The sequence below is a fragment of the Morchella importuna genome (assembly GCF_003444635.1).
Source record: "Morchella importuna strain M04M26 chromosome Unknown Morimp01GS009, whole genome shotgun sequence".
In the NCBI taxonomy this organism is placed as follows: Eukaryota; Fungi; Ascomycota; class Pezizomycetes; order Pezizales; family Morchellaceae; genus Morchella; species Morchella importuna.
The window spans coordinates 956,599-983,992 of NW_025763406.1; the positions used below are offsets into that span (position 1 = coordinate 956,599).

The following is a 27,394-nucleotide window of genomic DNA, read 5'->3' on the forward strand; positions in this document are numbered from 1 at the left end:
TGAGTTCTAGCTTTTGTTGTCCCACAACACGACAGATTTTGATTATATTTACGGGGGGTAAGCGAGACACAAGGATTTTGTAATATGTATAACGTTTTCGACCCAGTACTGTGTCAGACCTAGAAGTGTGTCGCATGGCAACGGCACCAAAACCAGACACAAAGCCCCCAAAAAGAAAGAAGACCCCATAACACCATAATAGAGGATAATCCATCTGGAAACCATCCTAATCCGTGTGCTTTTAAATGGAATTCATTTGTTAAAAATCTGGCAGTAAATATCTCAAGAGATGGTGGAGATAGCTTTGGCAACAGAAATCCCCATACAAATTTGTATGGGATTGACACTCTTCTATGTCTGACACAGAACCCGGTCTAAAACGTTAGTTCTAGGACATAAATCATCGTATGGGGCGGCGTAGCAACGGGTTTCGACACCTCCCGCCCCATCATGACTACCCACCCAGCAACCACAATTGACCCTTTGGAGAGCTGTTTTTTGTATAGTTGTTCAATAGTAGCTAAATAAAGATAATTGGACATTTAATATCTTGTATACCAACCCTTGCCTTTATAACAGCTCTATTCTCCTAGGCATGCTCTCAACTAGCTACCAAATCTCTAGAGAATAAATCATCAGGTAACAGTTCCCAGCAATGAATTAGACCTTCCTCCATGAGGGGCTTCAATACTTAAGGTGATCTAGTATCATATCCCAAATGGGGGTAGTGTTGATGGTAAAGCTTCTTGAGATGTACTCAAACATTTTCAATGGGATTTAAGTCAGGGGAATAGGCAAGCTAGTCCTCCAGAACATCTACCCCACACTCCTCCAACCGCTGAGTTGTAAGGGTTGTGGTGTATACCTTTACAAACTTAATAGTTGTAGGAGCACGGGGTACACTGTCTCTGGGTGCCATCGGTGGTTGTGGAAAAAATTTGTGGTCAGGCATTGCAGTCAGGCGTTGCGGCGTTGTGACCTCACACCTTCCGATGATTTATGGCATAGCGCTGTACATATGTACTCTATTTATTCCGAGGGCTGCATCACAAGATCGCACTCGACATGAATGTTACAGCTCTGTTGGAGACAAACCACGAGCAGAGACTAGAAGGGAAATAAAGCAAAAAGTCTCTGATTTCCGAGCCTAAGGCTAAATCGGGACCAATTTTCCTTAATTTTGGTTAGTACAATTTGTTAGTTAATGTGATATTTGACTTTATCCAAATGGTGTTGGGCCCGTATTTGAACAGCTGTTCTAAATTCTAAAACATCTATGTTATCCTATCCTATTCGCGACTATAATCTAGCGAGACTCTTATGCCCCTTGAATCAATCCACCTAACGACGCATTCACCTTTTAACAAGCTCCTTGCTCAAATCTCACCACTGTGCACATTTAGGTAGAAAATTACATGTATTTACGTTGTCGGGCATATTTGCTGGGGGACGATTTGTCATACATTAGTCAGAGAACTGTACAGAACAATCCCTTTGTGTAAAGGTGTCCGTATGGGCAACGGCCTCTATGTCTAGCTAGCTACTGTCTTTCCTTTCTCATCATCATCAATACACATCATTGGCTCTCGGTTTATCTCAGTCGAAAGTTTTTGTTTTCATTCTACGTGATTTCGAATCGTCGTCGAAGAACAGAGATTGAACACAACAGCCGGCCAACAACGTCTAGTTTTCAAAAGCATATAAACTTCTCCACCCTTCTAGACTGGCAGTATGAGGCCAACGCTTCGATGGCTTCCATCAGGTTCAATGTTATTGTATTCGAGAGACAACGGATTTGCATGTAGTTATTACCTCAAATTACGTCACGTTCTAGGCCAGGGCCATCGAATTAACAGAAGTTGGAAAAATGAATCTCAGCGGCAAGCGGTTGTAGCCTAGTTATTAACTCCTGGCCGTCAAGCGGCTTCAGCGGAAGCGTTCTCCCCGTCAGGCATGCTAAGTCAGCATGGGTGGTGGATTTTATACTCAAATACCGGCTCCATCCCTTCGTTTTTTTTTATTCACAACACTCTCCTCCTATCTCATAATATTTCACAGAATTCTGTTTAACAAGGAATCGAATCATGCACGCTACATATTTATTGACAATTATTGGGGCGGTGGGGTTGACTGTGAGTGGTGAGTGTTATAACGGTTTCCTATCTCAGCAGTCTCGTGGTGGCTAATGCAAGAATCAATACAGGATCGCCTCTCGAGGCCAGGCAAGAGCTTTCCGACGATGAGACGAAGGCATTGGGTGTAATCAAAGATAAGAATCTTGGAGGTCAGATCATCCACCGAGTTTACTACGGACTGATAATTTTGGAGCGCTAAGACTTGGATTATTAGATTTTTGTAATAGCTTATTAAGCAACAACGTCTCAAAAAGAGATCTAGATATCGCTGGTATGTTCCCAGCTAACTCGTCCTCAGCTCATCCAATTAACAAATCACATAGCGCAACTCTTCGCTCGCCAAAACGTGAACACCAACATTAACAATAACGACAACGAAGGTGATGGTGACGGCGATGATATCAGCTATAGCTCATCTTATAGCAACGGGCATGAAGATGTCGATTATAAGATCAATACGGTCACTATTCCAGATGACTTGAAGGGATACTATCCAGATGCTATTGAGAAAGCTTGTAAGGATTACAAGGATAAGGCAAAGAGAGAGGTTAAAGCGTGAGTAACAGTCTTGTTTTTTGTTTTACTTGCTGTTTTAGAGATGGGCGTTATGTAAATTGTATGATATTTGGTTGAGTGGTTGTTATGATGATGGTCCTGGTAGAGTTATGTTTGATATACTGCCATTGTGATATTGTGAACGGTGCTTTGATAGTATTGTGTTTATTACGCGTAGTGCCAGCATCGTTTATTTTTAATTACCAGCTTACCAGTAAGGATAATGATAACGGTAAGGTATTTGTTAACATCTTAATTCTAGTGCTATAACAAGAAAAGCCACCCGTGTAATACAAAAGCGCATCATAACCACTGCCGTAACCACCACCGAAAGAATAACGACAGCGCCGACGGAAACCTACCTTTCAAACCCAATGTTTGTCCCACCACGACGTTTGACACCGGTTAATGTCCAGATTACAGCATTAACGACTTATGATTACGGTGACATTGCTACGCCGACACTAGTTGTGCCTGCTAGGGAGACAGGGAAGTTTAGGACGAAGAGTAAGGGGAATTTGATTCATAACATCCCCCGGGATTTCTTTGGGAAAGGGGGCGCTGTGGGGGCGGTGGGAAAGGCCGGAGTGGTTTAGTGGGGGGTGTTTCGATAGCCTGAGTTTGGGATTGTATGGGGCCATGGCCATGGGCGATAGAAGTTTTTTTTGGGGATAGACCTAGAGGTTATATAGATTATGTGGAATTTTTAGACAAAGAAAATTAGATAAGGGCATGGGACCTTCGGACTCTAAGAAGACCTCTGAGAGAGTGAATAAAAGGTGATACAGCCGGATTTCCTGTTATGTTGATTATTTTTAGTCCTGCTTCTTGCGCCTAATATCTATTGTTTGGGTTGGGGGGGTTTTTTTTTTTTGGGTTGGGGGGGGAGGGGGCGAGGAAGCTTAAGGCCTTCTACACGAGGAAAACTGCTGCCTCGTGAGATTATTGTCTTATGAGATATATGACTTACGCAAAATTTGAAAATACTTAGCTTAAAGAGCTCAAACTTATGTCAATGATTGGGAATGCAGGATATTTGTGAAGGGTGCACTGACCATAGGAGCGGGGCTGCAGCCGACAAAGCAGAAAAATTAAAATTCAATCACCACAGTACTATCGCCACCCACCGCGTAGTACTATTCGCTATTGGCTGGATCATGGAAAGAGAGGGGCTGCGCTGCCAGGATTCTTTGGACAGTCCGGCCATCACCACCTTCAAGAGCATAAAATTCCATTAAACTACCCCACTTCTGTGGAATTTCGTCCACGAGTACATGTAAGTCTTCCCAACAGATTGGTTCAAAGCTTAATGCCTTGCCGGGGATACCATGAAAACATATATTTCGCAAGTCCGTCCAATGAAAGAAAATAGGTGATGTGTCAGACAACCGAATCGTATGTTCGACTCGAGCTAGGTCTTAAAGTGGCTTCAAGGCAAGGTGGGGGCTCTGCATCCATCGACATGCCTCGGCCTCGTTTGGGGTGTGTTTCTAGGTCCCGAGGCAGCTCACCATGAAAATAAGCTGCAGTTGAGACGACGTGCAGATCAGAATACGATAAGGACACCCTACACACTTATGTGAAAGCCTAGCGGTACCTTTGGATATGTCATTTCTCTCACTGTAATTGAGATGGACCATTCATCAAGTTTTGTTAGAATTAACGGAAAAGGTCTAGATCTAAAATGACACACTTTCTGGTATACTTGATGCAGAGCAACACATAATGCAAAATGACACATTTCTATGATCCAAATTGACATAGTTCAAAACATCGGGCTCTTTTAGAAGAATTTATCTTCTTTCACGAGATAAAGTCCAACCTACATCATATGATGGATATCTTAGTTATTCCGAGTCTTGCCTTTTCTCATTTGTTCTGCCAGTAGAATTAGTTCGTTAACGGGTACTCCTAACAGTGTCGAATTTTGTATTGATAGGTTATTAATGGCTTAATTAAAAGGCCCTCTAGTTTAGAATTTTAGCAATAGCTATAGTTCAACGGATCTTTCTAAAAGAGCCCGAAGTTCTGAACTGTGTCATTTTGGACCGCAGAAGTATGTGATTTTGGATTATGTGTTGCTCTACATCAAGCGTACCGGAAAGCGAGTCATTTTAGACCTTTTCCGTAGAATTAAACTTTGGTTGCGCCGGTGGGCGAGCTTAACCACAGAAGATTAGTCAATTTGTCAACTGAGTTAGTAGATTCAAACACGGGGGTTGGGTTAGGGTTTTTTTTTTTGGGGGGGGGGGGCTCAATTATGAAAGAACTGCCTGTACCATATGTCATGATATGTATTATATGACAGCTAGCTTGTGTTTGAAAAATATCTTACACATGGTATTCATCATGAATTATCACTCGGGACACGAGACGTTGATCTATATGGTCAATTTCAAACACTTATAAAAGTCCTGGAATTTAGAGGTGTCAGAGAACGCTAAAGCTATGCGGGGAGGCGGTCCGGTGGTTGTATCCTAGCTACGTGTAAGCACGCGTCTATCCCAAGTATTGTAGCTAGCGTCTATTGAGATTTAAGCTTAATTTCCCTCTGGAATTTACCCTGTATACACGTATATATACACGTCATATTTATGGCAAAGAAGACACAAAGATCATGTAGCCCCCACAAACCTAGATGGGAGAATGCATGCGCCCACGTGGTGCGGTTCCACAATTCGGACTTGCGTGCTTTAGAGTGAGCCCACAGAACCTAACGGCAAAGGCGTGTGCAGTCCTCCGTTTGAACCTGTGGAGAGCATAATCCCCTGCCAAGTTCATGGTCAGGTACAGAACGTTTAGGGATTCTTTGGGTGGCATTGACTCTTTCTCTGATTGGAGTTGCGCTCAGTTTGGGGGGAATATACACAGCAAGAAAAACAGTCCTAGGAACGAGGTTGGAATTTAAATCGATGCAGGTATTTCCACTTCACGTAGATAAAGAACTCCAATAATTATTCGTGTAGATACTGCGAATTCACAAAATCAGTGAGCGCAGCAGCTGTCGTCGCGCGGCGTGTTCATGCAGAAGAAGGAGGTCCAGGATAAACAACCTCACACACCTAAGTAAAATAAGGGTGTGATACCAAGAAACATCTGCATGAGTACGTACCCACCCATGAGACGGCCGAGGTTTTTTGCTCCTCGGTACCGAGGTTTTTTCGACTTTGCCTCGGTGGAAGTTGTTGACGCGACCTAGAGCAGGGTTGAAAAGGTTAAATCAGGAAACCTTGAGCTCTGAGCTGACGTCTGTGGTTACAGGTTTCGTCCAGGATTGGGCCTTGAAGGCTGGGAAGGTCTGTGAAGAAAAATCTAATATGGGTATAGGTAGCCCCCAAGAATGGGGCCTAAACGCTTCACAGACGCCACATGAGGGGTTCTGGCATCCCTACTCTACGTAGTAGAGTAGATATGTTTATCGTGACATCTCGCTCTTGGGAGGAAGTTCCTTTACCCCTAGCTGTCTTCGTGGGATCTGACCTAGTTTGTACTGTAGTTAATTGAGAGTGTTGGTTTTCCCATGCTTGATCGATTAGGATATGAATTCCAGCATCTCGATTTCTCTGAACTGTTGCTGCTTACTCTACCACTGGATTCCGTCTCCTACTATTCGATAAAACTTAGTCGCCGGTTGTCCGACGATGCGGGGGATAATTCTAGGCGATTAGGCATACATGTTTGCCAATTCCGTGGCGGAGAGCTCCATTGGTAGGGCAAAATTGTGCAACCCACACTAACGAGTTTCTCCACATGGGGAAGTAAGCTTGTCTAAAACTGTGGGGTATGGGGTAGGACTAGAGCCTCGGTTGTTACTAGCGCGGTTAGAGTGCTCACTACATGCATGTTGGGAAATCATTACCCTGGCAACCTCCTTCATGGCCAGTATGGATTCCTTTAGAGCCTCAAGAATTTGAAGGTTTAACATCATCATGACAGATTTAATGAAAATTCTCCCACTAGAGTGGTTTTCTTTTGATAACATGAGCTATCTAGCGCCAAATTTGGTGAAGTGGCTTTAATACTTATACAAATACTGTCCCATCTAAGTCTGAATTCATGAAATGGGATAAAAGGAATCTGTTTGGACTTAGTTTGAAAGGTAAAACACATGTATATATTGTGTGACACCAGATCTAGGTAACCGGTCATTAGGGCTCGGTAAATTAGCACCGTGCAAGCCGGCCCCCAACCCAAGACACCGTCGCTGGTGGGTTTTAGATTGGTTCAGCACCACTTAGTCCGTGTGAATCGGAGAAATCGTGAGGGGGTTTTGAAAATCTCTAAATAAAGTACTACATAATGTTCTGTACTCAGAGGTCAGCAGTATACATATGTACCAGGTAAGGGGGTTTGATGGGCTAGGTATCCTGGCGATTTCCAACTGTATAACCCGGAGATCTTGTGAGTTCCTAGGAGCTATAAGACTGGGTTAAAAACAAGGAAATATAAGTTGAAGCTTATAGTTGCAGTTAGATAGGTCGTCTTGCCCCCTATAGAAGCCTTTGAGTATATAGTATCATTTGATAGTAGCTAGCTTTGGTTGGACCATTCAAAAGCCAACATCTTGGGAACGCCTGTACCTACTAAATTTCTAACCATTAAGATCTCCTTGCAGGATCTTCAACCGCATATGTAGGAGTAGTTAAGCAGCAGTCATGTTTGCGGTTCGACACTGATATGAGGACCGAGGCATGAATACCCGCCCCCATCCACCAATATCGCCACAATTGAATTAGAGACCAGGTGGTTATCGTGATAGATATCAGAAGTCATTGATTTGGTTCTTCTACTGGTTTGATGTCACCTGAACAAAAATGGGACAGGTATGTATAATTAGTCTATGCTTAAAACGTCGAGCTATAAACAAGTATGTATGTATGGGTAGAGACATCTCTGTAGTAACAATCATGCAAGACCCACAGATAACGTTCTTCTAACGGGAATTTCCGCCTGAAGAGAACGGGGACCTTGGGCGACATACTTGGCATGCAGCCCGAGAACAGGTACCCCAGTCAAGTGTGGGGTTAACAAGAGTAACTATCCATGCGGTCCGCACACCCCAGATTTTACATGTTTCTCCTACTTCTTCTGGCATGTGGGTGGGTATTTTGCCTTCAGAGATGGAAACTGGGGTTTAGTATATAGTCTCCGGGAGTCCTGTCCCTCTCTCCCTCCTCCAGATTCCGACATCAAACCAACATTACCACAATGTCGGCCAACCAGAACAAAGAGGTCTACGCCGTTGACGATGCCGTTGATGACGCCAGCAAGGGTCACTCCGAGCATCTTGAGAGCGGAGTCGACCTTGCGTATGAGAAGAAGATGATGTTGGTTTTTACCACCCTACTCTCAATGACGGCTCTAACATGAAGCAATTACAGGCGAAAGATTGATATCCGCCTTCTGCCTATCCTAGGTATCTTGTATTCGGTCTCTTTGATAGACCGTACAAACATGTCGAACGCTGCAGTAGCTGGCATGAGGGACGAGCTGGAACTGAAAATCGGGGATCGTTACTCAATCGCATTGCTGATCTTCTTCATTCCCGTAAGTATTTTTCTGCTAACTGCGGTGCGTCTCATGTAGTTGGCTGACATTGTGCTTCTTGTGTAGTATCTCCTCTTTGAACTTCCGAGCAACATCGTACTCCGTCGTGTCGGCGCCGCGAAATGGCTGGGCACAATAGTTATGCTTTGGGGCGGTGTCATGATCGGGATGGGGTTTGTGAAGGATTGGAGAGTATTGGTTGTGTGTCGAGCGATTCTGGGGTTGTTTGAAGCAGGTAGGGAAATATTTGGTTTTGATTGGATAAAATGTTACTGATTGGATGGCAAGGCTTCTTCCCGGCATGTGTGTATTTGATTTCGTCGTGGTATGTGAGGTATGAGGTGCAGAAGCGGTAAGTAATCACGCACACCCCGCTCATATGCGCGCACAACATAAAACATTAATTTAGACAGTACTGACAATAAATTAGACTTGCCGCATTCTACCTCATCTCCTCAATGATCGGAGGTTTCTCGTCAATCTTAGCATATGGGTTGATGCAGATGGATGGACTGGGTGGCCTTGGCGGCTGGCGATGGATTTTCATCATTGTACCTCCCTCCCCATTTCCCTGCGATCACAGTTTAGTCGTACTAACCAAATAATAGGAGGGTATAATCACATGCGTGTGTGCGGCCTGCGCCTACGTCTTTATCATTGATTTCCCAGACAAGCTCCTCCAGCACCGAAAGCCATTCTTGACACCCCGAGATGTGGAGCTCGTAAAAGCCCGAATTGACCGTGATCGTGACGACTCGGAAGCAGATCCTCTGACGTGGGCAAAAGTCGGGTTACATCTATCAGACTGGAAACTATGGCTCTAGTATGTGTCTTTAATATCCTTTATATTCCGGTATTCCTCCGTTCTAACCGCAAATTACAGCTCTATTCTCTTCATGAATGCCACTGTTGCTGCATACGCTTTCCCGTTCTTCATGCCCATCATCCTCCAGATCGGAATGGGCTACACTGCGGGAATGGCCCAAATCCTCTCCGCCCCACCATACCTCTCTGCCGTCGCCGTTGCCCTAGTGCTCGCCTGGCTCTCTGACAAGACCCGTCTTCGTGCGCCCTTCATCGTTATAGGAAATGTCCTGGTCGTTGTCGGCCTTTCCATGACCGCCTACCACAAAAACAACGGAGTCCGCTACCTCGGAATCTTTATCGGTATGGCGGGGGCTCAATCAAACATTCCAGCCGTGCTCACGTACCAAGCCAATAACATCAGAACAAACTCAAAGAGAAGTGTTGGGTCCGCGCTCCAGATTGGGTTCGGAGGCGTTGGGGGTATCTATGCCAGCACGGTGTTCAGAGAGAAGGATCTGCCACGGTACCTTAACGGGCTGTGGGCAACCATGGCGTGCCAGCTCTCCACCATTTTGTTTTTGGGGATTTTCACGCTGTACTTCAAGAGGAAGAACAAGCAGCACAGGGAAGGGACGCTGACAAGGCCCCTTGAAGGACACGAGGACTTTACGTACACTATCTAAGGTTTATGGGGGCCATTTTTTTGGATTATGAGGATTTCGAGATGTATTTGATGACTTAATGGAACGATTGAACATTTAACTTTGAAGTATGAAGTGTTTATCATTGGCCCAATCAAGATCACAACTCATCACTCGAATATGTAAAACCGTGATATCCAATCATTGCTAGGAAAATCACTAGCGTATGCCCACCTCATCGCAAGCATCTTCTGCGATCGTCAAGCTCTACGATGAGAGTCACTGTTTTAGATCGTTTTGTGGCACTGTGAGAATGCGTGTGCTTTCGTTATGACACCCAGTGCGGATAGATACATGTACCGTACTCGTGTCTAAGCGCGCAGTACTACTCGACATCTCTCTCCTGTAATCCCCTTTCCTCTAGATATAATTGGCTCCAAGAATAACCGATAGTCCACCGTGCCAGCTTCCCGCGAAATCCATGATTCTCAATGGCTGGAAACAAACCCCCCGATCCCCTTGTGAAGTTCCATCTAAAGTAAAAGAAAGAAAAAAAAGGTCCTAGGACCCCTGCAGCTAACTTGTCTTGTACCCCACAAAAGTCTTCAATTCTTGTTTAATTTGGCATACTCTCCCCACATGATCGGTGTTGTCTCCGCACCAGCCGGTTAAAGTGAGAGGATTGGGATCGTCACTTGATGTTCGGCTACCAACTTTAGTTGGGCTACTTTATGTACTGCCGTTGATGGATACCGTTGATATGATGTGTATGACAGCAAGTGTGAATTTAACGGTGATCTCCGCCATGTGCTGTTGGTACTGTTGAAGAAGAGTGGAGAATTGGTATGCATGTAAAGGGTACCTACTCGCGCGGCCGGTTTGAAGCCACTCGAAGAACTGTGGCGAGTGATCTGGCAGCCAACAAGAGCCCACGGTTTTGCAGTATTCAGATCAATTATCTTTTTTTGTCTGAGCGGCTTCAATCCGGCCGCTAGAGTACTGTGGCTACTCTACTATTATACCAACTACATGCGATACGTGAAACTAGCATGTAGTAGTAGTAGGTAGTCAAGTGACGTCGAACAAGCAATTAACCAACACGCCGGTCCATAGTCCGTAGATTTATACCCCGCAAAGCCCATCGACCAATTATTAGATCGACTGTGGCTGACTCTCCCAGCATTCGGGATGTCGGTGGGATAGGAACCGAGCGTGAGGCTCGCTTAATCCCGCCTAATCCTTGCCTGCATTGCAGATCCCCCATATACCGAATACCGAAGGATACTTAAAACCACCCTGAGATCTCTCTCGACCTGGCTCTCGGAATCTAGAAGAATATTATAACGAGTTATAGTCGCCAAAGATGGACGCCAAAGACCCAACAACGCACCAACACCTCGAATCGAGAATCAATAACCTCAATGATCACGATGCGCAGCTATATCAGTCCTTTGCGTCCAGAGATGCGGAGTGGCACGACCATATGACGAAGCAGTTATTGAGAAAGGTTGATACTAGGTTGCTTCCTATATTAGTGTTGATGTATTTATTGAACTTTCTGGATAGAACGTAAGTAATGGGTTTAACTATGAGGGTTGTTGAGCGGGGCATATTGTTAATTGTTACAAAGGAATCTGGCGCAGGCAAGACTGGGGACGTTAGAGAAGGATCTGAGGATGGATGGTACTAATTTCAACACTGCTACGAGTGTTCTGTTCGTCGTTAGTAGTCTTCGAAATCGTAATTGAAGCGGGTCGTAAATTAACTCCCAGTAAATATATAGGGCTATATATTAATGCAACTTCCCTCCAATCTTCTCCTCACACGTCTCAGACCCTCAATATACCTCGGGACTGTAATGGCAGTATGGGGCGCAATTTCCGCAGCTCAAGCTGGTGCTCACAGCTACGCTGGTCTTGTGGTTGCCCGCTTTTTTCTAGGTTAATTCTATCTGAAGCCAGACGGTTAGCCAATCGTTCAAACATCTAACCAATTCTAAATGGCATAGGAGTTGTCGAGGCGCCATTTTTCCCAGGTGCGCTGTTCCTGATGTCGAGTTGGTACAAAAGAGATGAATTGGCACATCGATACGCATTCTTCTATGCTGGGTCCGCGTTAGCAAACATGTTTGGCGGACTCCTTGCAGCGGGAGTATTAGGAAATCTAGAGGGTGCTCACGGAATCTCAGGATGGCGGTGGTTGTTCATCATAGAGGGCGTCATCACAATCGGGATCGCAATAGCCTCCATGTATGTAGACGCCCGGCCACCTTCAATGCTGACTATACTGACGATAATAATCCCGCAGCTTCCTCCTCCCCGACTACCCGGCCACCACCAAATGGCTCACCCCCGACGAGCGGAACTACGCACAATGGCGCCTTATCTCCGACACCGGCGAAGCCGACCACGCCGACGGCCTCCCAATCTGGCAGGCCATCAAACTCAGCTTCACCGACTATCGCCTATACCTGTTCATTCTGCTGCAGCACTGTAACCTCCTCTCCCAGTCCTTCACCTACTTCTTCCCGACCATCGTCAACACGCTCGGATACCCGCGCGTCACCACGCTTCTGCTTACGGTGCCCGTGTGGTTCGCTACATTCTGCGTCTCCCTCGCCGTCACCATTCATGCTTCGAGAACAAACGAGCGCACATGGCACATTGTGATCCCTATGATGGTGGCATGCGTGGGGAATGTGATTGTGACATCGACGACAAACACAGGGGCAAGGTTCTTTGCAATGTTCTTGATGCCCATGGGGGCGCTGCCGGCCTTTCAGGTGATTCTGGCGTGGGTGGCGAACAGCTTTCCAAGGCCGGCGCGGAAGAGGGCGGTGTGTATGGCCTCGGTTAATATGCTCGGGAACGTCGCATCAATCTATGGACCGTGAGTAGCTTTTTCCCCCCCTGCTGTGCATGTGGTGCGAGTGATTGCTGATGATGGGGTGGGATGTAGGTATATGTACCCGTCGACGGATAGTCCAAGGTATCTTGCAGGCGGGAGTGCGACGGCGGGTGTCTGCCTGGCTTGTGCGGCGATGGCGCTCGCGGTCAGATTCTGTTTGAAGAGAGAGAACGCGAAGTTGGAGATGGCGGAGGAGCGGGAGGATGAAGAAGGGGCGGCAGTTGGGCAGGGCGAGGATGTGAGGGCAGCCGGATTTAGATATATTATTTGAGCATTTTTTAGAGAGGGAGAGTTTTTGGTTAGATCTAGATGCTTGGCTTAATGATAACGACGTTATGCATGGAATATCACTCGGTCTCTTTGGGAGTCGGTTGGAGAACGAGATTGTGGGGGTAATCGGTCCCGAGAGGATTGCTCTAGCCCATTTGCTCGGTTCCTTGGATGATGAAAGATAAAAGGTGAGGAATGATGATTGAGATGAAACGGGCCACCGCAGCTTAGCTTATAGCTACAGCACCAAAAATAGGGGTATATTTCATACCGCAGTCCTACAGCAGTGCTACCGTAATCATATGCGGTCATAATACAGCAGTTGTAACAATGCGGCATAGTTTACAATCGGTATTGTGGGAGAAATACCGGGTTTTTCAAATGCGGTATTCATAACAATACCGTAGAAATGCTGCAAAACTACCGTTCCCGCTCCACTGAGCCGTGCGGTAATGCTGCAGCATTCCTACGGTATTATTATAAATGCAATCATCGCAATAGATGCGGCACGACTACTTATACCGAAACACTACCGCTTGTCGCATGTAATCCTGTATGCAAGATTAACATGTATGTCACTTTCAAAAAGTACATTCAGAAAAAACATGTAACTATTATTTTCGCATTCATGCCAGATATAAATATATTTCTCTTTTCTGTCATACTACTAGTAGTATTTCTCAATTATACCCACTATTTCGCACACACGCTAACTAGCACATTATTTATTACGGAAAAGGCCTAAAATGACACAGTTTTCGGTATACGTGCTCCGAAATAACACATGATGCAAAAAGACACAGTTCGCTGTCACTACAAGTGAAAAAGGAGAAGAAAAAAGAACAAAGCATTCTATCAAACTACAAAAGGTACAAAACTACAAAAAGGTACTGCAGCGACTTATTAAGACGTTTGCGACTGCTACCCCCCACCCCTGGTTTGAACCCAGGACCTTATGTGTGATTGGTTGTATCCTGGGTACTCTCGGTGTCGACGAGCAGTCTATCCACTAGACCACCCGCCCATAGTGGATGCTGTGCCCGAGGTGATACTTGAGTTAGCTTGGCAATGTGCCAAGGTGGGGATCGAACTTGAACCCGACTTTCGATATTACTCATATCAATTCTCAGCCAATACGTATACTAATTGATGTATTCGTTTTGAACTGTGTCATGTGTTATTGTAGAGCACGTCTACCGAAAACTGTGTCATTTTAGACCTTTTCCGTATTTATTAACTCTAATTACATGCAAACTATCACTTCGAATATATACAGACTTTGCAACTCACTTCTGGAGGGCGAATAATCTCTACGTACCAAACTTTCAGAAGGGAAAGCTGGTGCGAAGTAAACACTGCACGACGCGTTAGAATCATGTTTTGAAAGAGATAGAGGATTTACATACATGTAGGTCTTGAAGCCAACACATATGTTTAACGGGTTACAACTACGTACCTAACTGTTGTAACGTGTTTCAACGCCTATATATTCGGCTAGCCTGCCCCATAGTGCCCATAAGGGTTGGATTAAGTGGAATCCTACACGTTGTGCCTCATGTCATGATAGCTATCAAATACATGCAGATGATCTAGTAATATTCACTTGGTCTAGACGAGATGTGTAATAGAAAGGTGGCATTAGTAGAGAGAAGGTGGCATAAATTCTGGTATCTGGTCACGGATCTTTGAGCCTGATATTTGTCGTCGCCGGTAAGCCTAAAAACAGTAAGATAACCAATGGTTTCATTGATTTTAAACTCATACTTTGCAATAATAAACAGTGCTTTATCAGTTACAAAGTGCTGCGTTCTTTTATTCTCTTAATGGTGTACTCTTCCGAATTCCCACATCTATACCTACACTATTGATCACCCTCTCCCTCAATTAGAGTATTGTTTTTGGAGACCGTCTTCAAAAAAAAAGATTATCGAAGCACTGCGTGGATGAAAAATCAAATCGGGAAGCGCCCTTTTGGTTGGTTTCTGACTCCCGCAGTTGATGGCATAACTGACCTTCTCTTTATGTCTGCCACTGTAGTATTCTTCAACACTCCCTTCGCAGGTAGTCTATCAACTCCCACACCAAGCTTTTTTGTCAACAAATCCAGCTCTAATTGGTTAGTCTTTTTCCACTTGCTAAACGGAAATGCTCTTTTCGCGCGCAGCTCATTAAGCCTTTTAAGGTCACTGGCGCGTTGATCGGCTTTTTCCTTCCGCATTCTCATCTTAGTTTTGATTTTCAAAAGTTCTTTATCGCGCTGAAATTGCCTTTCTGCTTGCCTTTCCGCTAGATATTTTTCCTGCGACAGGGTTCTGGTAAGGTTTATAGACCGCACAAATCTGGGACTTTCATTAGGCTCTAGCCTCCCTTTGCCCTTGAACTTTCCAGTCTCTTTGAGGGTTGCATTATGGTATGAATCACTTGGGGCGGCTTCTTCTTCTCTAATGTGGATCTGCAATGGAGCTTGATTGATACTGGATTCTTCTGTATCGTTTCTTAGAGAGATAGCTCCTAGCGCCTCAGAGTACGACCTCAGCCTTCCAGGCTCCTCGGATTTGCTCTTGCGTAAAGGAGGCAATATGCTAGCTGCCCAAGACTCGGTCCTTTTCGTGATGGTTTCAGCTAACATAGATCTTGAAAGGCTTATCCCAATATTTGGAGATCTGCTTTCAACACCTCGATACCGACATGAATTCTCAGAAACATCATTTTGAAATCCTGGGTCACCTGTTTTGCCTTTTCTCTCATTGGTTGGTGACAATGGTTTCTCTGGTGCTCTTCTATCGTCATTCACTGTCCTTCTGGCGCTTTTCCCCGGGGAAGTAGGGTTTTGGCTCGAAGGAGCCAGCAAATAATATAACTTATCCCACATAACTTCTTTCCAGCCCTTTTTTGTCTCTGCCTTCTTCTTAGGCGTAACAACTTCGAATGAAGAATATGAAGACGGGCTGGGTAGTGCGCAACGATTGGACTGGTTTGCTTGTACACAGCTCCTAGATAAACTCAAAGGCTCTGTATTGGTTTTAAGAAATGCCAGTGATTCATGAGCTCTCCCCCGTGTCTGGACATCAAGGTTGTGACGAGCAGCTTGCTTACGATTTTCTCTTTCTATCTGCCTGCGAGATAATATGCGTGAAAGCAGGGATTTCCGTTGTGCCTTTAAATAGGTTTGAGATTCTGATGCCGAAGACTGATTTGGGCATGAACTCGAAGAGCGAATTGTATTCGTTGGTCCTTGACACTCATAATCCAAAACCTGGAGACTTTCCGCCCCTTTACCTATTTCTGGCAGTGTTTTTGCCCGCGCAAGGTTAAGGTTCAGAGTGTTCGGCAAAGTGCGAAGTGTAGATCTCACTCTCGAGATTCCGATTTCTCGAGCGCTCTGAGTGCTGGTAGATAGATTCTTGATTCGGTGTTAAATCCACTATTATATGTTTAATTACAGAAATCCCAGAACATATAGACTTACGGTTGGCTCAATGCATCCTGGCTCTAAGCCAAAGTGTTCCCTCCATTCTCTTTCATCCTCACTGGTGCTCATAAACCGAGTCGTTTTATCGTCGTATTTCCGCTCAGGTTCATTGTGATACTTCGGGCTAGAGACTTCGCCGCCAAATAACAGCTCAAGCGGTGCAGTCGGGATCTTAGGGGGAGATGTCGAGATGCCATTTAACGAACTCGAATCTAATATTTTTAGTTCTAGTGATCTGGAGTCAGTAACATCAATTATTCCAGCAGCTTTCAGCATGCCTTCATAACCAGAAGATTCCATTCCAGGACTTCTAACTGGAGCGACTCCTATTTTGCGAACGGAGCTGTCCTCGGCCTCCAAATCCGCAATTCTCCATGCCTTCTTCTTTTCTTCAACAACCATGATTGCAGATCCCCAACCCCTTCCTGCACGTTGCCAATCATCTCGCATTTTCCACCGCTCCCCGTCTAGCTCGCGTGTAACGTCTATAATACTGCCACCGCGTTCAAGTAGCGCTAGTTTACGTTCGTCGAGAGCGGCTTTTATCTCCCGGACCCCGAAGCTGGTTGAAGACCTCAACTGTCTTCGAGGATTTCGTGGCCAACGAATTGGTCCTAGGTTATGTTGACGATGATATTCTTCTAGAATCGATCTCCTAGGATCTTCAAAAAGATCCGCGACTCTAACCCAAGATTGCACTGGTGTTATACTTGAATTCCGCAATCTCCAAGAGATCAAGTAAAGGAGATTTCCATTATCTCGAAAATTGTGGTTTATAATCCCGAGGACTTCACCATTAGCCAGTGATTCCTTGTGGGTTTGCTCCTGTTTTAATTTCGAGTGGGGTACCACTGATCGGGACCAGTTATAATTACTAGAGCCTGGGCTCGTAACAGAGCTGCGCGAGTTCAAGTCCTTCGTATAACACCCCGCTGGCTGTGGCTTCGGCTCGGGTGACACAATTCGGGACTGTGAAGAGGCTGGTGTGTCTTTCGGGCTATATGTCGTTTCAGAATAAGGATTAAGTGACTTTTGAGGGCCATCTCTATACTTTAACGACTCAGGTTGTGAGTTGCGCTCATCTCTAATTTCTTGAGACTGTACCAAGGTGTATGCATCTCTTATTGAGGTTTTAATTAAATCTAAAACGCCAGAATTAGAGAATCTAGGAGTACTTGGTGGTTTCTTTTCCCTGCTATGTTGGGCCCCATCCATCTGCTGTATTATATCCTCAGGGTAAACCAGGTACGAAGAACAGGGAAACGAGAGAAGCGGACTGGGGAGATCAAGAGAACTGATACTGCGTGGACTGACAAGATCCGATAACCCTTGGGTGCTATTTTCTTCACTCGAAAAACTCAGGTAACCATATTGCGAAGAAGCCGTCACCAACAGAGTAGTAGACTTCCGACGGGACTTTAAAATTTAGGTTAATAAGAGTTTTTTTGGTTAGCACATGTAAGGTTTGAACCGAAGGTGAATAATTGGTGGAACATCAGAAATTAGAATTTTAAATTGTGTCAGGTGCATACCTTCAGAATTTCTTCCACGTTCCCGCCCTCCTCAAGCCTTCTCCATTCATTTTCCCATCGGGAGGCTCGTCGCTGATAAGCCTTCACCGATAGCCTCAACTCCATCTCCTTCATCCGCTCTTGCTCATCCATCCATTCGTTTTGCTCCTCCATGAAGCTTCTATACAATTTAGCTGCCTCGGCCGAGTCGTGGCGATGCCGATATAGATGCTGAGCATGTGAAACACGACGTAAGTGCTCCTGGTGACGGACCTCTTCAACGTCCCAGAAGTACCCGTGCGAGTTTGAGGGCACGAAACGGGATGATGCAAACATCTTTGCAAGAAGCCTGTCACCACCTGTTCTTGTGAGAGCGGATGAGGAAGAATTTGCGGGAAGAGAAGAGTGTGAAGGCATTGCGACTCAGATCTACACACTGGTCGATGGATGTTCTTTGAAGGAGTATTGATGGAGGCTAGGTCACTACAGCACATTAAAAAAAAAAAAGGAGTCAAATAAATGTAGCCATGCAACTACATAATCTGTATATGGTATTTCCTGTATACGTATCATCTGCTACATCTAGCCCGTCAATGCTGGCACTTTCCCATCGCACTAAACACTGCAGAAGGTGTGGATGGAATTCTAGTGCTAACCACTCTCTTAGCCCCCCCGCGAGGAAAGGGAAGTGACTCTTTAACGGCCATAGGAAAAATCTACGTACGAACACAGTCGATTTCTATCATCTCCTCAAGGTAAGTCTTGCTGGAAAGACTGGCATTATGCCAGAGTGCCAACCCGACGGAGAAATTGGATTGACCCTGGTCGATGTTGGGTTGATGTGGGATTATATCGCAAAGCTTAAAGTTCTAGAGAGCGAATGAAGACTCGCCTAATGAAGCCCGCGATCTGAGCAAGTTTTTTCGATTAGCAAAGGACAGGACGCTATAGTCGAGTGAGATACGATGACTTGAGCTCAGTCCGCTTCTTGGCGTGCACGATTTAAAAATAGGGTTATGTACCAACCCTTTGTACAACAGTGTGATATGTACAAAAGCAAGATCTTTGTTTTGTATTGCTTTTTTACGTGCTCTTCGTATCGTGAGGCCCCTATTTCTCTCCACAGTATTTCCAAGAACCATATCTGGATTTCCAGATGAAACGATTGGTCTACGTAGCGAGAATTAAAGATATTTCTAAATTTATCACTGGAACCTTTACGTATCCATGTCGATATCGTTCCAGTAACTATCATAGACCAAGAAATATTTTAGTAAAGACAACAATCACGCGTATGAAATACGATAACGTGTCGGTGTTTTCATTCGTAGGGTGTCGAAGTAAGGTTTTGATTTTGACAATTCGAACCCTTTATATCTGGCCTCCTCGGTCCGTGTTCTGAAGCCTGAATTCAGGAATATAGCACCATCAAAGGATTCATCGAAGAGTCTCTTTGCTTTATACAATTCTCTATCAAATTTTAACATGGGGTTCTCTGCTATTTCAGATCGTTCCCTAGCGGTCCTCTCGCTTTTCTCCCTATTTGCCCTCTCGTATGGCCAAGGACGCTATGGAAACTGTCAGCCATCTGATACTCTCTTGACTGTAAGTAATACCCTCCAGATATCAAACATCATGGGCTCATAAGCTAAAAACATTCCCTTAGTTTGACGAGATTGCAAATTCCGCAGCCAACGGCCGCCAGGATCTCCCTAGCCCCTGGACATATCCAAACACGCCCTTCACCTTCACCCAGCCTCCCGTGCCTTCGTGGTGGCAGGGCTCACTATTCCAACTCCTCAATAAAAACGCGATCCAGCCGCCAGATGACCTCCGCGCAGTTGCATGTGCGTCCTCGTCTCCAAACTGCTTCGAAGTCCGGTACCCCGCACCCACAGTGGAGATCACCGTGGTACCCACTCAGGCTTGCCCACGCCCGCAGTTTGACGTCGTCAGCTTCAGATACTACCTCTGCCCTATTGATAATAGGGAGTTCAACATAACCACATATGCGCCGGATGGCACTCTGTTGACGAAGATTCAGAAGCCTGCGCATGCGCCGGATACTCTGGATAAGCCTTTTAGCTTCCAGCCGTCGAAGGGAGATAAGGCGTGGCAGAAGTTGGGGAAATTGGTGTTGAGTGTGGGCTCGCAGCCGTTTAGGACTGGTGGGCGGTTTGGTGCGGCGAATGGGTTGTATTTGGATGACTTGAAGTTTAAGTTGAGATGTAACTGTTAAGGGCGACTTTATGTATCCTGGTATATATGTACCTGCAGGGTAATCTAGAAAGTTGCCCTTTTGATCAGATCTAGATATTTCACCTCTTCGACTATTTTGTATTGATATATGCACACCGAGTGCCGATCCTTGTATCTATTTTTTTAAAAATTAAAAGAGATTTTTACTTGGAAGCTTTCACTTCAAACCCCCACAAATTAAAGCTGGGCATCTGACAGCCTCGTGATGAATGTGCCGTCGAACGTTTCATTCGTGCTCTAGATCTATAAATAGACGACCACTGTTCTTCACCGAGCTCACCACCACGACAATAAGTGCCCAGCCATATCCACCGGTGTTTCCACGAGCAGAAGGGGAAAAAAAAGCAGATCGACCGATAACTAGTACAGCGAGATAAACAATTACAATCCGACAATCAATTCTCGAAAGAAAAACATGCTGTTGATCGTGGGCGCCTGCGCCACTCCATACCAAGCCACATATGTCAAAGTAGAGGGGATTAAACTGTAGAGGAATATTCTATATCCTCCGAGATGCTTACCTCTTTAGACGAAATGGGGCGAGAAATTCGAGGATGATTTTTAAACGGTGCATCCGTAGCTGTTTCCGCCGCCGAATATCTACCGGGTCGCGGTGATGCCAATCCGCAGCATTGATGAATGATGAATGTGTAGCTACTTGCAATTATGTACCTGGGCCAGGGACAAGGTATCCAAATTCAGAACAACATCACCGGAAAAAAAGTAGAGAGACGGTGTATATAACTAATGCCCCATACTTTACGCTTCTCTGCCCTCAGGTATTGTCGGTTGGTTCTGGGAAACTCAACTCTGTCACTCATTTGATTCTTCTTTTCGTTTTGGGGGGTTTTCGTTTCGTTTCTTTACACACTCATTTTTATATCTTTGCTCTTACTTTTTTCTTTCTTTTCAGTTTTTTTTATTATACCGGCAGTATGAAGCGTGATACTCTCATTCAAGCTATATCACAGTTTGCCCTGTTCTCGGTGGCCCTGGCGGCCCACGACCACAGGCGGGGAGGAAGAGAAGCGTGGGGAGAAGGAGGCAAGAGGCTAGCTCCGTACCATTTCCAGGACATTCCGCATTGTATGGTAGATTGTATCTATCGTATGGACCGGTCTGATCTGCCGCATGTTTGTAGTCCCTTTTCTTTTTTTTATTGGTTGAATTCGGATGCTGATGATAAGTGTGAATAGTGTACCCCAGATAAGTACTATGACCGTTTCGACGTCCGGGACTTTATCAGAGATCCGGAGGTTGCGGATTGTTTCTGCAATGATGTCTTCTTCTTGAAGGGCTTTTCGGAGTGTGTCATTGATAGTGTGAGTACTTTCTCAAGATCTTCGTATACTGTATACGTATATATTGGTGAATTCTGCTAACGCCCGAATAGTGCAAGAAACCGTCTCAGTTGTATGGAATCCCGCTCTTCTCGACATTCCTAGATATGGCCTAATACTGACTACTGTCAAATAGCTACCGCGCCGGCAAATGGGGATGGGACCACTGCAAAGCCCGAGGCGTCAATCTTTTGAGCCCAAAAAGTAAGCCTTCCCAAATCCCTTTCTCTCATCCAGTTCTCTAGATCATTTTTAACACCGTGCAGACATCCCATACATCCCCCGCGGCGCTGATCTGTTCAAGAACTGGGAACCGGAACGCTATGCCCCTCCACGCTTCATCCCCGAGCCCATTGAGGACCGTACTTCCACCACCACGGTGACCAGCACGGCCAACTTCACCATGACCTCCACCCACGTGTCGACGGCCACAGCAACTTCAGTGTCCGTGTCTGTGTCTACACACTTTACAAACACGCAGACACTCCTCAGCACCGTGGGCGGGCCGGTGACGCTGACCACAACGGTGAGCGCGTCGGCGCCGACGGTCACGACGACGCCGACGGCGAGGAAGGATGATATGACCTATGAGGTGGGACTGAACAGCTTTTCGGGCCCCTCGTGTGTAAAGAGGTGTTATGAGGATAAGACGAAGGCGGGGTTGTTTACAGAGGATAAGTACAAGGAGGATGTTCATCCTAAGGTGGGTTTTCTTTCTAAGGGTTGTTTAGGGTGTAAGGACTGATGGAATGGTATAGTGCAAATCTATCTATGAGAAATATGTGGGGAACAGCATGAACACTACAGGATGGTCTGAGGATGACCAGAGAAAGATCTCGCGATGTGTGTGTACGCACAAGTCGTACGTCAAAGCGATGTCTGAGTGTGGACTGAAAGAGTGCGCCGGGAATGTCAAGGAAGCGTAAGCCCCCCAATAGCCTTCCATTCACAGGTTTACATTAGAAAGAAGCATATATCTAACACTTTGGTGCTCTACAGTCAAGCAGCCGTTCTCTTCGGATATCAAGTATGCTCCAAGAAGGGAATGATCGAGTTCCCATACGTCGACAGTAAGTTCCCCCTATGTTCTAACATTGTGCCCCTCACCCCGCTGACCAACTACAGTCATGGTTGAGAAACTCGAAATCACCATCCCCAGCAACCTCACCCTTCCCGACCGGGTCAGTCTTGCCTCGCATGGCGTCGGTGGAGCACCTACATTCCCCATCCTCGACGAGGAGGGCGAGAAGATGATGTTCCCCAACGCCGCCGAGCACATCACCGGTATCCTACAGGGCAACGCGCTGTTTGTGTCGTATGCCATTGGGACTGTGCTTTTCATTGCGTTCTGGTAGAGTGACGTTGGTTATTTGCATGTAGACTTCTATTTTTTGTGGATTTTTTTATCTCTTTTTTTTTACCCATCGTGTGTGTGCTTTGCTCGACGGTTTGATTTTTTAGGGCGTTTTTTTATACCATATGATTCTTTCATGAGACAAAACTATTGTAACTTTATGTAATTGCTGTGTTTAAGCCTTCTTTCTTCCCCGTTGCGCCAGTTACATGCAAGTCAGTAGAGAACTCATGGTCGAACCTCAGTCTCAGTACCATTCTGCTATGAACCAAAGTGATGCTACACACCCGCATGTGCCATCGGTAAGAGGTAAGAGCAGCGCAAAGCCGGTAGAGTATCCACGGTGTATGGCCAGCCGGTCGGTCGGTATCACTGTGGCGGTGCGCATACCGGGGTCAATGATCACCGGGGTAAGCTGGTACCGGTAAAGAGGCTTGGTACGTACGTTAGAGTACTAGAAACAAGCTTTCTGTCGGCTATGCTCGGGTTGGTGACCGGAAGGTTGTTTCGGGTGCTTCGGGTGTTTGTTGTATGGGGTCACTGGGGACAGGGAGGTAGACAGAGGGAGGGGGAGGGAGTCAAGTCGGTTATGTGATTGACCTTCCGGGACTTGGATCCTCGTCTATGAAACGAAACGGCCATCATTGAGAGAAACAAGCCAGTTGAATTCATGAAACCAGGAGGGGTAATTGTCGGCTCCCTCCGTTTAGTTGGAGAGAGAGAGGGAGATACCTATACCTGGGCAAGTTCTAGTACGTATATACCCCCAGCGCTAGTCACAGCGAATCACTCGCTACACGCATCACAGACACTCACTTCAAAAAGCTGGGCAAACACACTCGGGCTGGCCGGCGCGGCACCAGCCCACATCTGCTACGTGCTACAGTCGCTCACCTACTGACGGCGAATCCTGTCTGATGGTTCTGTTTGCAGCAATTTGCCCTTGGCGTCCAAAACCTAACTCTTTTATTGGCCTCAAATCCCTGACCGCCATCAGACAGGATCCGCCTTCACCCCGTGAGTGACTGTAACTAACAAACATCGTACGCAGCGCACACACGCACGAGCTGCCAAGCAACGCCATCGCGTAGTCGCACTAGGGGGTTTCTCGGGCTTTTTTTTTGTAGGGGAGTCTCGGCTATATACTAGTTGGACGTTGGTGGTGCATATGATGCGATGTTTTTTTTCCCTATATTTTGTCATGAGGGAGAACGTGATGGTAGGTGATGGGTTATGGGGACTAGTAGGTGGCGTGACAAGTGGTATAATTGATACACGGTGCCCTTTGATTTCTTAATATATCAGTAACACTCTCTCCCATGTTGTCTCGTCCAATATGTACATGTAGTTTTGGTTTCCGCGCCGTGATCAGCCATGGAATATATTACACTACAGGACATACATGCATTTATTGGTTTGTTTTACAGAGGCCTGACTGACAGAGACTTGACTCATGATCATCTCGCAAGCCCAATCGGGATAATAGTAAAATACCACTCCTCCTCCTCCTCCTCCTCCCCCTCCCCCTCCCCCTCCCCCTCCTCCTCCTAGGCCTCCTCCATCTGAGCAGCATAAGCCAGTCAGCAAGCAAGCCGCGGCCGGCCGCTCTCCTGGGAGCCGGCGGAATTCCATCAAAAACCCCGGCACGATTCGCGAAGCGGGGATCATCTCATCTCGCTAACGGAGCATTAAAGAATAAAGGCAGTTCGATCTACAAACACAATGTCACGCAATGGTTGGAGATGTTTCGGATGCAAACGTCGGAAAAACTCTTTGCCTGCCTGCCTGGAATGGACGTGGGGGAGGAGTACTGGGGGGGGGGGGGGGGGGTGCAAGACTGGTCGTATTCGCAAGCTTAACCTGGGAATTATTCATAACATTGACGATAGTAGCACTTCAATTGCGACTTACTCTATGTTCTTTCTCAAACAAAAGCTTCCACTGCATACCGTGGGGGATTAATTGATCCTACACCTTCCTTCCCACCATCGGCTCCGTTCCCGTTTCCCCCGTGCGAGCCTCGCTTCTCTACGGGGTTAATTTAGTTCCTCTCCCCACACTACTCTACTCTCGATATAGAAGATGCTCTCCAAGATACACAACAACATGTAACTAGACCCTGAACGTTAAAAATCTTGGGCGGAGACCAATCGGTCTCGTGCCTTCCTCAGCCAGAGTGCAGCAGGGATATCGCGCGCGCCCATAGGAATATTAAAAAGTTCAAACCCGGCAGGCCGGGGCCGCTCCGGCACGACGGACGCACGCGGCGCGCGCGCGGCTTCTTTTTAAATACTTTAATTCTCCTAGATTCAAGATATTTTGGATTGGAGGAGAGCATTGTAGAGCGCTGCAGAAAGACAATTGGAAGAGATAAGAAAAAAAGATCGAGAGGGCTTATCTAATCCCAGTAACAAACAACAACTGCAACAACTGTAACGTCTTATCTGCCAGCCAGTCAGTCTCGATGCCAACAGCAACCAACACCCTCAAAGCTAAGGAGCAGCAGCAGCAGGAAGTAGAAGAGTTCGTTACCGCCGTCCGCCCGCTCAAGCCTGGACACCGAATAAACAGCCCTACCGCCTCAACAAGCCCAAAAATGCCACCCATGTTGACCGCAACACTGCAGACTGTGTTCCTAAACATACTCTCCAACATCCTCGCGCAGCTCTTACAAGCTTACCAAAAGAACGCATGTCCCCTCTTTCCTTCCCCCACTCCTCCTCTCAGCAGCTAACATAGTAGTCGAAACATTAGGTCCCGCTATCACTCAACATTACCCCGCTGGTCAACTTTGGACTCTTCGCCCTTCTATCGACACCGCCAAACATCCTGTGGCAGGAATGGCTTGAGTCCGCGTTCCCGTCGCAGGTGCCAACCGAGAACAATGAAAAGTCGGGGAAGAAGAAGCTCTCGCTGGCAAACACGGCAAAGAAGTTTGTGCTGGACCAGGCCCTGGGTGGGCCCGTGAATACGGCGCTGTTTATTGCGGGAATGGCAGGCCTGAGGGGGCTACCGAGCGAGGAGATTGTGGCCACAGTGAGAAGCGTAAGTTTTTCTCAATAGATTGGGACGGTGTCAGCATCTTGGGGGTGGGAGAAGAGGGTGGTGCTAATGCAGTGCGGTGTGTAGGACTTTTGGCCGCTCGTGATTGCATCGCTGAAGTTGTGGCCGGCGGTAGCGATTATATCGTTTACGCTGATCCCCGTGGAGCGGCGGACGGTGTTTGGTGCGATGGTGGCCCTGGGGTGGAATGTTTACATTGGCCTGGTCATGAACATGTCCTGAATATAGATTTGGGGGGAATAAAGCACCGGCGCCATGAGTGATGTTCTACTACACAGTAGTCTTTTCTTTTCTTTTCTTTTCTTTCCGGGTACGGGTTCTCTGGGAGCACCTAGGGTTGAATACTGCATCCATGTATGTATAGTCAGCCAGTATGGGTTTCGGATTTTTTCTTTCTCTTCATGTTTCTAATGGTGTTGGGCTGGAATGCATACCCGGGCTGGGGTCAATACACAAAAAAGTGTATCAGTGTACAGGGGCCTCTTATCCGACTCTCCCGAGGCCTCAGTCCATCCACCATCAGTAGCCTGCAGCGAGTGACAGTCGGTGATTCCAGTGTTCCGAAAACCCTAACAAATTGCGTGCGTGGCATGTCGCCAGTAATCGTAAACACTGTCTAAGAAGCATGCATAAAGCCCTTGCCCCTCTCCTCCTTGGTGGGCGCTCAAGTGGAGCAGTGTGGGGCGCAGGTAACGTAGGTCAGGCTTCGGCATAGCAAGGGACTCCCGGGGAAAGGAGTATTAGGGTTAGGCCGGCCCTCCTCTCGATCTCGTTAAGGCTGGCTCGGGCCTTGAACCCTACTTTACTGCATCTGCACTTTGTACTTTACTTCGGATTAAGTGTAGTAAAACTTGGGTAGGTTTGGGGAAACAGGTGCGTACCTTGGTGACTAGGGTGGAGTTAAGCGACCAGTATCTGGCTGGGTACATGATGGTAGACTATCATAGCTATATGACATGGCCTACCCAGCTAGACTTCGGTGCCGTATACCGAAATATGGTTAAGATGCGTATGATCTGGGCCAGTACGTGGGCCTGGTCTGCCTTACCAGAGGAACACACTCCGGCTATCTGCGATTGGTATTGGAGAGTTGAGCCATGGTACAGCGTTGATAGGCTGGAATTAGAACTGGTGCTGGGAGATGTGTTTCGTTTCTCCAGACAAGAGAGGGCTGATGCTCGGGGGAGCACCTCGAAACCTTCAAACACCGACTGCTCCAAGATAATGGGCCCAGAGGTAACACCGGCCTGTCCACTGCCCACTGAAGAAAATCTCTTGTCTACATGAATTGCCAAGGGAAAGACGCTCATCCATGAAATTTCCGGCTTAGTTGCCACTGTCCAGATCTCTCGGCGGGGGGGTGTGCGGCGCGGTACGATCCGCGAATTCCGAAGCCAACCCACGTATACTCTAAATTACAAAGTATAATACATACATATGCCTAGAGCACGGTACATACCCGTTCGATGCCGACAGGACAGCTTGGCGGGTCGGGGCCGTATTCATCGGTTCGGCGTCTAGAGTACATGTAGG

The 27,394-nt window shown here is 46.5% G+C and overlaps 7 protein-coding genes across 7 annotated transcripts; 6 read left to right on the forward strand and 1 right to left on the reverse strand.

The window, feature by feature from the left end:
• Positions 1-2,084: 2,084 nt before the first annotated feature.
• LAJ45_04027 (uncharacterized protein) lies at positions 2,085-3,286 on the forward strand (the record flags this gene model as incomplete). The annotated part of the gene is made up of 5 exons (XM_046113608.1): positions 2,085-2,139; positions 2,204-2,284; positions 2,350-2,406; positions 2,459-2,690; positions 2,953-3,286. 5 exons carry the CDS (start codon positions 2,085-2,087, stop codon positions 3,284-3,286), a joined length of 759 nt encoding a protein of 252 aa, XP_045973337.1.
• A 4,612-nt stretch (positions 3,287-7,898) lies between these two features.
• LAJ45_04028 (uncharacterized protein) lies at positions 7,899-9,727 on the forward strand (the record flags this gene model as incomplete). The annotated part of the gene is made up of 7 exons (XM_046113609.1): positions 7,899-8,017; positions 8,072-8,237; positions 8,304-8,472; positions 8,526-8,589; positions 8,668-8,788; positions 8,846-9,060; positions 9,121-9,727. 7 exons carry the CDS (start codon positions 7,899-7,901, stop codon positions 9,725-9,727), a joined length of 1,461 nt encoding a protein of 486 aa, XP_045973338.1.
• A 1,321-nt stretch (positions 9,728-11,048) lies between these two features.
• Positions 11,049-12,863, forward strand: LAJ45_04029 (uncharacterized protein; the record flags this gene model as incomplete). The annotated part of the gene is made up of 6 exons (XM_046113610.1): positions 11,049-11,254; positions 11,316-11,406; positions 11,469-11,625; positions 11,694-11,934; positions 11,993-12,574; positions 12,644-12,863. 6 exons carry the CDS (start codon positions 11,049-11,051, stop codon positions 12,861-12,863), a joined length of 1,497 nt encoding a protein of 498 aa, XP_045973339.1.
• A 1,950-nt stretch (positions 12,864-14,813) lies between these two features.
• LAJ45_04030 (uncharacterized protein) lies at positions 14,814-18,262 on the reverse strand (the record flags this gene model as incomplete). Its single annotated transcript, XM_046113611.1, has 3 exons — positions 14,814-16,265; positions 16,332-17,750; positions 17,867-18,262. The coding sequence occupies 3 exons, from the start codon at positions 18,260-18,262 to the stop codon at positions 14,814-14,816; spliced, it is 3,267 nt and encodes a 1,088-aa protein (XP_045973340.1).
• A 1,068-nt stretch (positions 18,263-19,330) lies between these two features.
• On the forward strand, positions 19,331-20,084 carry LAJ45_04031 (uncharacterized protein; the record flags this gene model as incomplete). Its single annotated transcript, XM_046113612.1, has 2 exons — positions 19,331-19,450; positions 19,512-20,084. The coding sequence occupies 2 exons, from the start codon at positions 19,331-19,333 to the stop codon at positions 20,082-20,084; spliced, it is 693 nt and encodes a 230-aa protein (XP_045973341.1).
• Positions 20,085-21,039: 955 nt separating this feature from the next.
• Positions 21,040-22,799, forward strand: LAJ45_04032 (uncharacterized protein; the record flags this gene model as incomplete). Its single annotated transcript, XM_046113613.1, has 8 exons — positions 21,040-21,237; positions 21,301-21,426; positions 21,498-21,517; positions 21,581-21,648; positions 21,711-22,147; positions 22,203-22,366; positions 22,444-22,514; positions 22,570-22,799. 8 exons carry the CDS (start codon positions 21,040-21,042, stop codon positions 22,797-22,799), a joined length of 1,314 nt encoding a protein of 437 aa, XP_045973342.1.
• A 2,463-nt stretch (positions 22,800-25,262) lies between these two features.
• LAJ45_04033 (uncharacterized protein) lies at positions 25,263-26,083 on the forward strand (the record flags this gene model as incomplete). Its single annotated transcript, XM_046113614.1, has 3 exons — positions 25,263-25,487; positions 25,553-25,843; positions 25,928-26,083. 3 exons carry the CDS (start codon positions 25,263-25,265, stop codon positions 26,081-26,083), a joined length of 672 nt encoding a protein of 223 aa, XP_045973343.1.
• Between the last annotated feature and the right edge of the window lie 1,311 nt (positions 26,084-27,394).